Below are 12,931 nucleotides of genomic sequence, written 5' to 3'. Positions count from 1 at the left end.
TCCCTTCCGCCGAACCCAACAATCAATACTAAAATTTGTTTGAAAAAGTAATTAATACTATGATGAATAAAATTAGGTGTGTGGAAGCTACTAACATGAAGAAACAAGAATGGGAACTTGATGCTTCAAAACTTACTGTCGAAAACTTAATTGGCTTTGGAGGTTTTGGGGCAGTTTATACAGGCCTTTACAACGACAAACAAGTCGCAGGTATAATTAATTACTAATTTTTTATTAATGTTTATACATATACTTCCTAATTTGTTTTTTTACGCGTTTCTTGAATATTGTTGTTAAACTGAATATAGTTTTGTACATTATAGTTAAGTTTTTTTTTAATATTATTGTTAGAGTGACTATAGTAAATCTTGAATATTATTGTTTATTAGAATGATTATAGTAAAACTATATATATTAGGGTTACGTTTCTTGAATATTGTTGTTACAATGATTATAGTAAAACTATATATATTAGGGCTACATTTCTTGAAAACTATATATATGAGGGTTACTTTTCTTGAATATTGTTGTTAGATTGATTATAGTAAAACTATATTAGTGTTACGTTTCTTGAATATTGTTGTTAGAATGACTATAGTTTGTTATATTAGTGATTATGTTTCTTGAATATTGTAATTTTACCATGTTATCATTATATTTTTCGGTTCAAAAAGTAATATGTATTTATCAAAATTTTGGTAACTTTTAATTAATACACATGATGAATTTCAGTTAAAGTATTCGATTTGAGAGATGGAAAGAAGAATTCAATAGAAAAAAAGCAATTGATGGAAGAGGTATTCATGCAAGAAGTTTCTATTTGGTGCAATCTTCAACACTCCAATATTGCTGAGGTAGTATACCTACTTAATTAATTTCTCTTTTTATATTATTTGTTTAATTATTTGCAAATTAGCTGAAATATATTAATTTTGTGCAGTTCATTGGAGCTATAAAGAAGAAGAATATGTCAAAGATTAAAATTAAATGTCAAAAAGGTGCAAAAGTACTAGGAATAAATGGATATTGTTGCATAGTTGTGGAATATGTTGGTGGAGGTACTCTTCAATCCTATCTTTCCAAACATACAATATTGAAGAAGAAATTGCCTTTGGATACAACTATACAACTTGCATTGGATGTTGCTAAAGGGTTGAGTTACATTCATTCCAACAAGATTGCTCATAGAGATGTGAAGACTGAAAATTTACTTGTTGACAAAACTGGAAGAGTGAAGATAATTGATTTCGGAATCTCTAGTAAGTTTTATTCTATGGTTGGAACAAGTGGAACTATGGGTTATATGGCTCCTGAGGTTTTGAGTGATTCGTCATATGATCATAAATGTGATGTCTACAGCTTTGCAATTTGCTTGTGGGAAATGTATACTTGTTTAGATCCATACCCTGAACACATTTCTCATAGTAAAATCTCACATCAAATTTACAAGGTACTTTACTAATTACTTATAACTCCCTTTTGATTATTAAATTGTCAAATTTGATGTACTAAATAAGGAGCTGTTTTGTATGTAAATTTCAGGATCGAAGGCCTGAGATACCAAAATGTTGTCCAAGAGCGTTGTCTGATATAATGAAGAAATGTTGGGATGTAAAGCCACAAAATAGGCCGGAGATGAAGGAAGTGGTGCAAATGTTAGTAGCTATTAAGACAAGAAGACAACAACAATAATAACTTGTGTACATTGTAATATGTTGCTACTGAGATTTTGAACCCTATTGTTAGCTAATACAGATCTATTCATGTTTGAAAAGCTAAATTTCTTAAAAATGACCAAATCTGTCATCAATTTTTTACCAAACACCATACAAATTAATTCGACATTTACCTTTCGTCTGACTATATTTTGGACCACGAACTTAACATATGTCCACATGATCAGTTATTTAGATCGCTGACATAATAGTCCAACATGGCCAAAACCAACCAAAATTGCTCTCAAACTATTGGAAATAGCTTCGTTTTACTCTCCATCTACTACTTCTGGCCATCAAAAATACACTTGCTATCTAGTTTTTGGTGTGGATTTAATATCAGGATTTTGAGCTATTATATGCATTAAGAACTCTCTCTAATGTAAAGTGACGGAAACTAATGAAAATCATCAAGATAAACAAACTAAAATATTAAATCAAGATGAAAACTTTATCCAGCACAAAGGAAATTATATTCCATCATTCAACTTCATTTGGCTCAAATAACCTAAAAACATTGTCTTTAATTTTTTTTTAAAACTGCAATAACTATAGGGCGTAGTACAACTAATTAAGCACTCCTTCAAAATGTGCCCATCATTTTCCTTTGGTTTCGATCACCCTCTTGGCAAATCTAGAGACAAGGGAAAAAGAATATAACAAATCAAAAGTTGAAGTGCTATTAGATGTGAGTAACAAAAATTCAATCCAAGAAACAGAATGACAACATACCTCAGAGTTGTAGAACTTCAAAGGTTCAACGGACTACACGCGATAAACTCTATCTTGACATATGACCCCGTAGAGTTGTACACCACACCTTAATATATGATTGAATTTTCAGCGATAAACTCTATTTTTACGAAATTCTATTACCTTCCTAAAAACTTTTTAAAATGAAATAAATATCATTCTAAGTATTGACATGGTATAAAGAACTAAATTATTGATAAGCAGTGAACAGCACGCGCTGCCAAGTGTAATTTCACATTTAATTTTATTATTTTTTTAGCAAATTTATGCCACTAGACAGTGGTCAAGTGGCTTTTTATTAATAATAAACATAAAAAATTCTCAATAGGATTAAGTACAAGCAAGGGAGGCTAGGCCTTACCTTACCAATCCTAATGAGATACCTATCCTCTACTAATTAACAATCATGAAGAAAATACGAGCTAGAGAGAACTAGATATTCTATGATCATCATAAAGTTTATAATACACTCTATGATGATACTACAAGTGAGGATTCTTAAGTAATAAAAAATCATAAAAGCCAAGGAGAAAGTTTAGTTATCAACCTCAAACTTTCTTTTACAAATGTATGAACTAAAAAAGATGGATTGGCCTTCTAAAGGAACTTGAAGTATGTTTCTCTTGTCTTCTTCTTCAAATCTGTCCAACAACACTTGGTAGTTCATCACTTCTTGGCTTTATTGGATCTTGTTAAAATTGTTGACACTATCATATGATTTTGTTTCACCAGTCGCATCGATAGGTGCGTTGGAACAAACTCCTCAGTTACTTTACCATCTCAACTATGCTTTCTTCCATGCTTCGTTTTGTTGTTGTGTTGATGCCTAGGAGAAATATCAGCATTCCTAGCTGCAATTGCAAAACAATAATCCAACATTTCCTCTTCCTCTTCCCCACCTTCCTCATAGATGTCCTCATCATCTAGATTAGCAAATTTATTTGGGGACAAAGTACTATACAACCAAATTGTAGTTGTTTGTTAGTATTAATAGGTGTAAGAGAAGCCAATTTTTTAATATTAGAACTCACCAAATGATCAATTAAGATTGCAACATCATTTGTTGATGATGACAAACCTTGTCGGGGAGTTACTAACTTGGCACCACTAGGCACAAAAGCAGGAGCTGTTGGGCTCAATTTCTTTTGCGTAGGAGTGGAATTGACTTGTTCTTCCTCTTCATCTGTTAAATCTCCCCACCTCGGAGTACTTGTCGCACCCTGTTGTTCCTTAGAAATAACTAATTCATTTGTATTAGAAATAACTAATTCATTTGTAGAGTTAACTTGAGATGAATTGATCTCATGCACAATATTATTCGTAAGAGCATCAAAAGTGTTAAAACACGAGACCTCCTTTGGAACAATTTCTCGAGCACCTAAATTCATAGTTTGACTATCTACAACCGGTTGCACTGTGTTACGAATAGGCGAACCAATTCCAATACTTGGAGATTTTTTCTTCGTCACCACAACCCAATTAGATTTATGTACCAGTTCTACTCATTTACCTGTACTCTTGGCATTCATCAAGGCGATTGAATTAGTTCCGTCATCACTTTCAAAAAATTTATTGGCATTGTTGACCTGCTTCGACATGTTGTCAACCAAGCATTCAACACTTTCAACACCCGGAGCATCATGTTTCACTCCATCTGCCACTACCTTCGCACTCATGGGATCTAATGCCAACTCAACGGTTGCGTTAATTACCAAAGGATGTCCTGATTTTCCAAAAAGCACTAGTCATCTCTGGTTCCATTTAGTTGTTGTCCATCATCTATCGTCAACGCCGCGATTATAGCTACATTATTTTGGTCCTCATCATTAATGTGAACTAGAGTGGGATTTGTAGTCAAACAAAGTTGATTTTCATTCAAATTTTTCTCTAATGTTTCAATAGCTTCAACTTTAATCCCTGATGAATGGACATCATGAACAATATTAGAATCAATCTGCAGAAAACCATTTTTTCCACTTTTGTTATTAATGCTTTTTTCTCCGGTATCTATACTGCCAAGTTTCACATCATCAACAATGTTGCTATTTAATTGCTGCCCAAAATCAACTTGCGACTCTAGGACCAAAGTTTTCTAGTGGTTAAACTTTGATCCCCTGAAGTCGATTCGTGCGCAATTGCTCTGCCTAAGAGCTGTCCAGAATGCTCTTTAATTTGACATTCCAAATTTCGTGCCTCAACTACCTGATCGTGGACACCATTTTTATCAACCATGAGGGATTTATTTCCAGCCCTCTTTTCATCTAATATTTTCCGAGCATCACCATGATATTTTTTAATCTCAGAGTCTACTTTCGATGCTTCTTCTTGATTTCTTGCTGCATTATTTCCCAATAATAGTCGACATTCACTTTCGTTATGGCCGTGGTGCTTACAATAGTTGCAATAAAATGGCAGATTATCATACACAAACATCTGAAATTGCTCCACACTTTTTTTTTGTTTTCTCGTCGACATATTGAATTCTCATTTGATGTGGCAAATTTGCTAGTAAATCAAGTTTGACTTTAACTCTAGCCATGCTAGGTCTCGACTTATCTTGAGTGGCTTTATCAACAACTATTGGCTTACCAGCAGCCTGTTAGAAAAACGCGGACTAACACAAAAATATATATGGTCAAATGATAGAAATAAAATGGAAAAATAATGACACCAAGAATTTTACGTAGAAACCCTTTTAAATAAGGGAAAACCCATAGGCCAAGATGAGCAACTGATATCAATATAGTAAGGAATTTTACACCGTGTAGTCACGAATACAATACTCAAAGTGACTACTACACACTCAAAAAGAATAACACTCTTTTGATTTTCCACCTTACTAAAAATATCGTTCATACTCTATTTTTCTTCACAGACTATTTTCTTGTATAGTCTATGGAAACCTCACAGCTCTCTATATTTTTCTTTCTTTGTGAATTAGTGTCTTACAAATGAGCTAATAAGCTCTTTTTATAGAAAAAATTTGCAACTGCAAATTTCAACACCATACATAGTATGTCAAAGTTGTGCCACCGAAAGTTTGTAAATGTTGTGTATTTCAACATTTGCTACTATTGCAATTTTCCAACCATTGACAATTGCATACATCAATTGTTGAAGTCAATGATGGAATAGTAGGGTTGGACCCCACAATTCTCCCCCTCCAGTCCCATTCACTGGAATGAGGTATCTTCATATTCTTTAAAAAGCTCATACCCACAAGTTCTTTGCATAACTCGAACTTGTCTTTCGGTATCATCTTGGTTAGCATATCTACATGATTTTCACTTGTGTGGATCTTTTTGACATGAAATGATTCACTCTCCACTTCCTCACAAATCCAATGATATCTGACGTCAATGTGTTTTGTCCTTGCATGGTACATGGAGTTCTTGCTCAAGTCTATTGCACCTTGGCTGTCACAATAGACAATATACTCTATCTAATGCAAACCAAGCTCTTGAAGAAATCGCTTGAGCCATATCATCTCCTTACCAGCTTCAGTAGCCGCAGTATACTCAACTTCAGTTGTAGATAGTGCAACACACTTCTGCAACTTCGACTGCCATGATTGTCATGACCCGGGAGCACCCCCAAGTCGTAACAAGGCGTATTCGACCCCGAAGGGGTCTTATACAAGCAACATAGTCATTCATTGCATTCAATAATGATAATAGTGCGGAATTAAAAACTTATTTACATCCAAACATTCAAGCTTCATTAAAACAACTTTAAAAACACACAGCGGAAGTCTAAGTCTCACATGGCCATCTTAGACACAATCACAAAACATAAGTAGGGACACGGCCCTTTACAATCAAAAGAAGTCTATTAAGTCTATTACAAGAACCTTATCATAAAATTAGAATAGAAAAGTCTTGTCCTCGACATATGAGAACATACCACAAGATCTTGGAAGAACTTCAAGTTCCAAGCTTACTATAGAACCCGCTCACTTTCCGGAACTTAAACTAGTAGAAAATAGAGAAATATGAAATTAGCACAATTAAGTACTAAGTATGATGACCATGCAAAACATGCTTTAAAAGGGACATTTTGGCTAGAAACCATGCATTATGCCACTTTTTGAAGTATCATGAACAGTTGCATAAAAGACATACAAGACAAGCATAAACATCAAGTAACTCATAATATCACCTTTAAACAATATCAACATGAAAACCTTTACCTTGGACCTTCACCTCAAGCAACCCTTATGCTATACCTCGTGCAATGTATGGATGGCGTTCCATAACACCATCCATACTAAGGCACCACATTTAGGTCACTTAAAGTAACTTATCATTCCTTTCTTTCACCTTTGCACAATATTCATACATAAGAAGTATATTATTAATTAAGACATGACAAGGAAAAATAACTGATAATATAACCCAAGTATAGCATGCATCTCATATTAAGCATTTGAGAGCCAACATTCTTTAATAACCTTATTTAGGCCACAATTGTGTCACATACATTAGGATTTAGAGAAACTCACTATGACCCTCTCCAAGCCTACTCGTGCAATGTATAGGTAGCATCCCATACTACTACCTACACTTTGTAGAGCCTATCAAGAAACCATAATGAAATCTCACATGATGGGAAGTAAGCATTTAACCAACATAGACCATGAGAGCTTGTCATGGAATCCGGTGTCATAAGTCCCCACACCGTAAAGAGGTGATCTACTTGCCTAAGGAAGACCGGTATATATAGCTTAATGGATCCACTAGCTACCTATGCGGGCACATAGTTTATGAGATAAGGTAGACGATCATTGAAACTCATGCCTAACCATTGGGGGAGTTTCCATCTAACCAAATCCACTCGGTGTTTAGCCTACATTCCCATAGAATAGTTCGTTACCTTGACATTATCACATATGAGAGGTGCCATTGGCCTACCAACTCCAAATTACATTCATTAACACGTGAAAGTGTGCTTTAAGCCTACCGTTTCAAGGTTCATTTAGGAAAGCTCATTAACTCCTCTTGAAAGGGTGCCATGGGCCTACCGGTTCAAGTCTCATCATTAACCTTCATGGAAAGGTGTCATAGGCCTACCGACTCCAAGGTTCATTACTATCATTAATGGAAGGGTGCGATAAGCCTACCGATTCCAAGGTTCATTATTATCATGAGTGGAAGGGTGCTACTAGCCTACCGATCCGAGGATTCAACAACCAATAATATAATCATTTAAAAAAGAAAATGATGCACAAGCTCTACCAATTCGAGATATGCAATAAATTGGAAAATCCTTCATATTCTATCATCAACATTCATGAGTGTCAAATTGAGAAAAATCCTTTCAATAATAACACATTTACGTTCATAACATGATCACATTAGCTCCATTAAATGTCCATTCATAAAAATGTCATGTAACACTTATATTTCTCATACTATGCCTTCAAGGCCATGGTCACAATACATTCCATAATTAAACACCTCCACCATAAGTGGATCAAACCAAGCAAGAACAATTTTTTTATCCATAATATGAGATTAAGCCAACTTACCATCCTCCAAAGCCATAATCAACAACACTCAAGTCCCAACCATTTTTCTTACCACAAGAGAATTCTTCCATAACTTGCCCATAAGGCCACAATCCTCAATTATCCATATACCAACAATTCATCATAAATAGGTATAGAAAACCATATAAATCAACAATACAATCCAATCTAAACACAATTTCATCAACATTAAATCATAGGCATTAAACCCACTTCATTAGCAAATTCTAGTCTTTCAATGAAAACATGGGTTCTTGAAGAAGTTTCATATAAAAATCATCTTAAAATCATAAATAGAACTTCAATTCACCAATATAATGACTTTGAAAACATTTTACCCATGAACCCATACCTAGAATAGAAAATAGAAGTTTTGTTCTTTGAAGACTTTTGAAACCCTTTTGAATGGACTCCTTGAAGGAAAGATAATCAAAGATCAAGGGTCACCATACCTTTGTTAAGATTCTACAAGAAAATTGATGAAGAAACCACCTTCAATCCAAGCTCTAGCTCCAAGTTCTTGACCTTCTTAAAATGGAGGATTGTAGAGAGAAAAGTATTTGAGAGGAGGTAAGTTCTTTTTAATTCTAATTGGAGTGACTTAAAATGGAAGAATTTGGTCTAGAAGGGTTTTATAATTGCTAGGAAAGGCATATAATAAAAGGGGCTCAACTTAGGAAAAGAAATAAGGACCCACTTAAAAGTTTCCACTAAACCCGTCTAAGCTCGTCCTTGCTGACAGTGCTTCACTATTTTGGGCATAACTTTTTACTCCGAGATCGGAAAAGGGCAAACTCGGTGGCGTTGGAAAGAGGACTCAGATACCTTTGATTGGATAGGTAATGGTCCACCTAATTCATTTTGATCTAAAAGATATGACCATTTAAAGTTGACCCTCACTCCTAACTTAAAACTAAAAACTGTTTTTAGGGGACTGTTTTTAGGGTCTCGGTTCTAAATGATTTCATGACCTAGCTTAAGGTCTTGCTAGCTTATAAAGGTGATTAATCAACTAGCTAATCAACCCCTTAAGCCCTTAAACAACACTCCAAACTTCAACGACAAGACCCTTACAACTTACTAGTTCAAACGACTAGTTTCCGGACGTCACTGTCATTTCTCATCATTTCATCAAGTTCTCAACTCCAAACTCACATGTGAGGCTCTAGTTTCACTAGTTCATTTTTTTTTGGGTCGTTACAATGATATAGCTTTCCCCGAAAAAGTAAACAAATATCCAGTAGTGGATTTTCTATTATCAAGGTCACCTGCCATATCAGCATTTGTATAGCCCTTCAAGATTGGATCTGATGCTCCAAAACACAAACATTCATCTGAATTTCCTCTAAGATACCTGAGTATCCACTTCACAGCTTCTCAATGCTCTTTTCCTAGATTGTCGAGAAATCTGCTGACAACACCAACTGCGTGAGCAATATCAGGTCTAGTGCATACCATTGCATACATTAGACTTCCGTCGACGGAGGAATATGAAACTTTGGTCATGCTCTCTTTTTCCTCTCTAGTTGTAAGACACATCTTCTTGCTCAACTTCAACTGACCAGCAAGAGGTGTACTAACATGCTTAGCATTTTTCATATTGAAGCGCTCTAGTACACGTTCAATGTACTTCTTTTGTGACAAATAAATCTTCCTTTCATCTCTGAGACGAGTAATTCTCATGCCCAAAATTTGCTTAGCATGACCCAAGTCTTTCATAGCAAAAGACTTACGCAACTCTTTCTTCAACTCTTCAATCTTGGAAGTATTCTTGCCCACAATCAACATATCATTCACATACAACAAGAGGATGATAAAATCATTGTCAGAATTTTTTTGTTCAAATACACAATGATCTGAAGAAGTCTTTTTATAGCCTTGCTCACCCATAACAAATTCAAACTTATTGTACCACTGTCTAGGAGCTTGCTTTAAACATAAAGACTCTTTTTGAGTTTGCACACAAAATTTTCTTTACCTTCTACTTTGAAGCCCTCAGGTTGTTCCATATAAATTTCTTCTTCTAGGTCACCGTGAAGGAAAATCGTCTTCACATCTATCTGCTCAATCTCTAAATTAAGACTAGCAGCCAAACCTAGAACTGTACGAATCGAGGACATTTTTACAACAGGAGAAAATATTTTGTCAAAGTCAATACCCTTTCTTTGACCAAATCCCTTAACAACCAATCTAGCTTTGTACCTTGGCTTCAAGTTGTGTTCTTCAACTTTAACTTTGAACACCCACTTGTTCTTCAAAGCTTTCATGCCTTTGGGCAATTTTACCAACTCATAAGTGTGGTTCTCATGCAGAGACATCATCTTATCTTGCATGGCTTCAATCCATTGATCCTTGTGCTCATCTTTCATGGCCTCATCATAACATTCAGGTTCTCCCCCATCAGTGAGTAACACATACTCATTGGGTGAATAACGAGAGAAAGGAACCCGCTGTCTTGTGGACCTCCTAAACGGAATATTTGATTCGTCTACAACTTCATGATCAGCAGGAGTATCATCAATAACAATATCATTGTTATTATCAACATCAACATGTTGACTCGATACATGATTATGGGCATCACCATGATCATCAAGCCCAATAACATCATGCATACTTGTGTGAGGAACTTCATCTAGATGAGCTATACTATCAAAACTTGAAGATTCTGGCTTCTCCGCTTTGTCAATATCTTCAATTGTTTAATTCTCCATGAAAATAATATCATGGCTTCTCACGAGTTTCTTCTCAATTGGATCATATAGCTTGTAACCAAATTCATCAAGGCCATATCCAATGAAGATGCACTGCCTTGTCTTGGCATCTAACTTTGACCTCTCATCTTTCGGCACATGTACAAAAGTTTTGCAACCAAATACTCTCAAATGGTCATAGGAAACATCATTTCCATACCAAACACTATTTGGTACATCACTTTGCAAAGCAACAACAAGAGATAGATTAATAACATGTCCGGCGGTCAATAAAGCCTCACCCCAAAATGAGTTCGGCAACTTTGCTTCAGAAAACAAACATCTAACTCTTTCCATCAAGGTCCTGTTCATCCTCTCAGCCAAACCATGAAGCTGAGGAGTCTTGGGATGAGTCTTCTGGTGTCTAATACCTTGATGCTTGCAGTATTCGTCAAATGGTCCACAATATTCACCACCATTATCAGTACGAATACATTTTAGTTTCTTTCCAGTTTCTCTTTCAACTGAAGCCTGAAACTGCTTGAAGACACCTAACACTTGGTCTTTAGTCTTCAAGACATAGACCCAAAGTTTTCTCGAGCAGTCGTCAATAAAAGTGATAAAGTAGAGTGCACCACCCAATGCCTTTGTCTTCATTGGACCGCATAAATCAGAGTGCACCAATTCAAGCAACTCTATCTTTCTTGAAAGAGGGTAAGACTTAAAAGAAACTCTATTTTGTTTACCAGCCAAGCAGTGCTCACATTTTTCTAATTTAGCACTTTTGAAATTTGACAATAATTTCTTCTTGGCTAGAACATTAAGTCCTTTTTCGCTGATGTGGCTAAGCCTCTTGTACCATAATGTTGAAGAGTCATTGCTCTCAACCACATTTATCATATCAACACAAGCAGAAGTCGTAGTCCAGTATAGACCACGACGTTTGTTACCACGAACCACAACCAAGGAACTCTTAATGAGTTTCCATTTTCCATCACCGTTGGTACTAACATATCGTTTATCATCCAAAACACAAACAAAAATCAGGTGCAGACGAACATTAGGAGCATGTTTCATATTGATCAAAACTAGTTTAGTTCCAAGACTACTTTTCAAACAAATTGTACCAATACCAACCACCTTAGAAACAGTCTCATTACCCATACCCAAAGTTCCAAAATCACCAGGAGTATAGGAAGAGAAAAAATCCTTCCTTGATGTCACGTGAAATGCGGCACCAGTGTCTACAACCCAGCTTGACTCATCACAAGCAATATTTATCATATCCGCATCAAGGACGGTAACAAGATCTTCGGTGGTGACGGTGGCTAGGCAATTTTCATTGCCATCTTCTTTAGTTTCCTCTTTGTTTTTGTTCTCCCTCTTTAACTTCCTGCAGAACTTCTTTGTGTGCCCTTTCATGCCACAATGATAGCACTCAATATCCTTAAGTTTGCCTCTGGATTTGCTCTTATTTTGTTCTCTATTCTGAGAACCACAAATTATGTTTCTCCCCCTGGAGCTAGTTATCAGGACATCCGACGAAGAAGAACCTTGAGAGTTTCTTCTCATCTCTTCGTTCAAGATACTATTCGTAGCAGAATCTATTAAGATCACACCATACGGAGCAGAATTTGACAATGAAGTTCTAAATGTTTCCTAAGAGTCTGGTAGGGAACCAAGTAGAAGCAAGCCTTGAATTTCTTCATCAAATTTAATGCCCATAGCAGATAACTGGTTCATGATCCCTTGAAAATTATTCAGATGGTCTGTCATCGGAGAACCACCATGATACTTTAAACTCAACATCTGCTTTATTAAGAACATTTTTTTGGTGCCAGTTTTCCGAGCATACAAACTCTCAAGATGCTCCCATAGGGTTCGAGCATGTGTCTCCCCAGAAATATGGTTCAACACATTATCGTCAACCCAATGCCTAATGAATCCACAAATCTGTCTAAGCAACAGATTCCACTCTTCATCTGTTTTATTATCAGGCTTTACAGTGGTAAAGACTGGTTGATAAAAATTTTTGACATAAAACAGATCTTCCATTTTCCCCTTCCAAATGACATAATTAACACCATTCAAAGTAATCATTCTACTTGTGTTGGCTTTCATTGTTTATCCCCAAAAAATATAGTTATTGCAAACCAAAGTAAATCTTTTCTAATGTGAAAGTTCAGACTGTGCTACAACCACAGAGTATACTCAGATAAAACCTTGGCTCTGATACCAGTTTG

General features: G+C 35.7%; 1 protein-coding gene across 1 annotated transcript; it reads left to right on the top strand.

Moving 5' to 3' along the window:
- The first annotated feature begins 803 nt into the window (after positions 1 to 803).
- LOC125830488 (serine/threonine-protein kinase STY13-like) lies at positions 804 to 1,692 on the top strand. The gene is made up of 3 exons (XM_049509688.1): positions 804 to 854; positions 941 to 1,450; positions 1,543 to 1,692. The coding sequence occupies exons 1-3, from the start codon at positions 804 to 806 to the stop codon at positions 1,690 to 1,692; spliced, it is 711 nt and encodes a 236-aa protein (XP_049365645.1).
- The last annotated feature ends 11,239 nt before the right edge of the window (positions 1,693 to 12,931 follow it).

Source organism: Solanum verrucosum, unplaced genomic scaffold, assembly GCF_900185275.1.
Source record: "Solanum verrucosum unplaced genomic scaffold, falcon-dt-bn FXZP01000228.1, whole genome shotgun sequence".
NCBI classification, from domain to species: domain Eukaryota; kingdom Viridiplantae; phylum Streptophyta; class Magnoliopsida; order Solanales; family Solanaceae; genus Solanum; species Solanum verrucosum.
Note: the sequence above shows the minus strand (reverse complement) of the source record. Positions and strands in the feature narration are given on the sequence as shown.

Coding starts and splice junctions, on each gene's coding strand:
- LOC125830488 (XM_049509688.1), top strand. CDS start 804: ATGCAAGAAGTTTCTATTTGGTGCAATCTTCAACACTCCAATATTGCT. Junction 855..940: donor AACACTCCAATATTGCTGAG/GTAGTATACCTA, acceptor AATTTTGTGCAG/TTCATTGGAGCTATAAAGAA. Junction 1,451..1,542: donor TCTCACATCAAATTTACAAG/GTACTTTACTAA, acceptor TGTAAATTTCAG/GATCGAAGGCCTGAGATACC.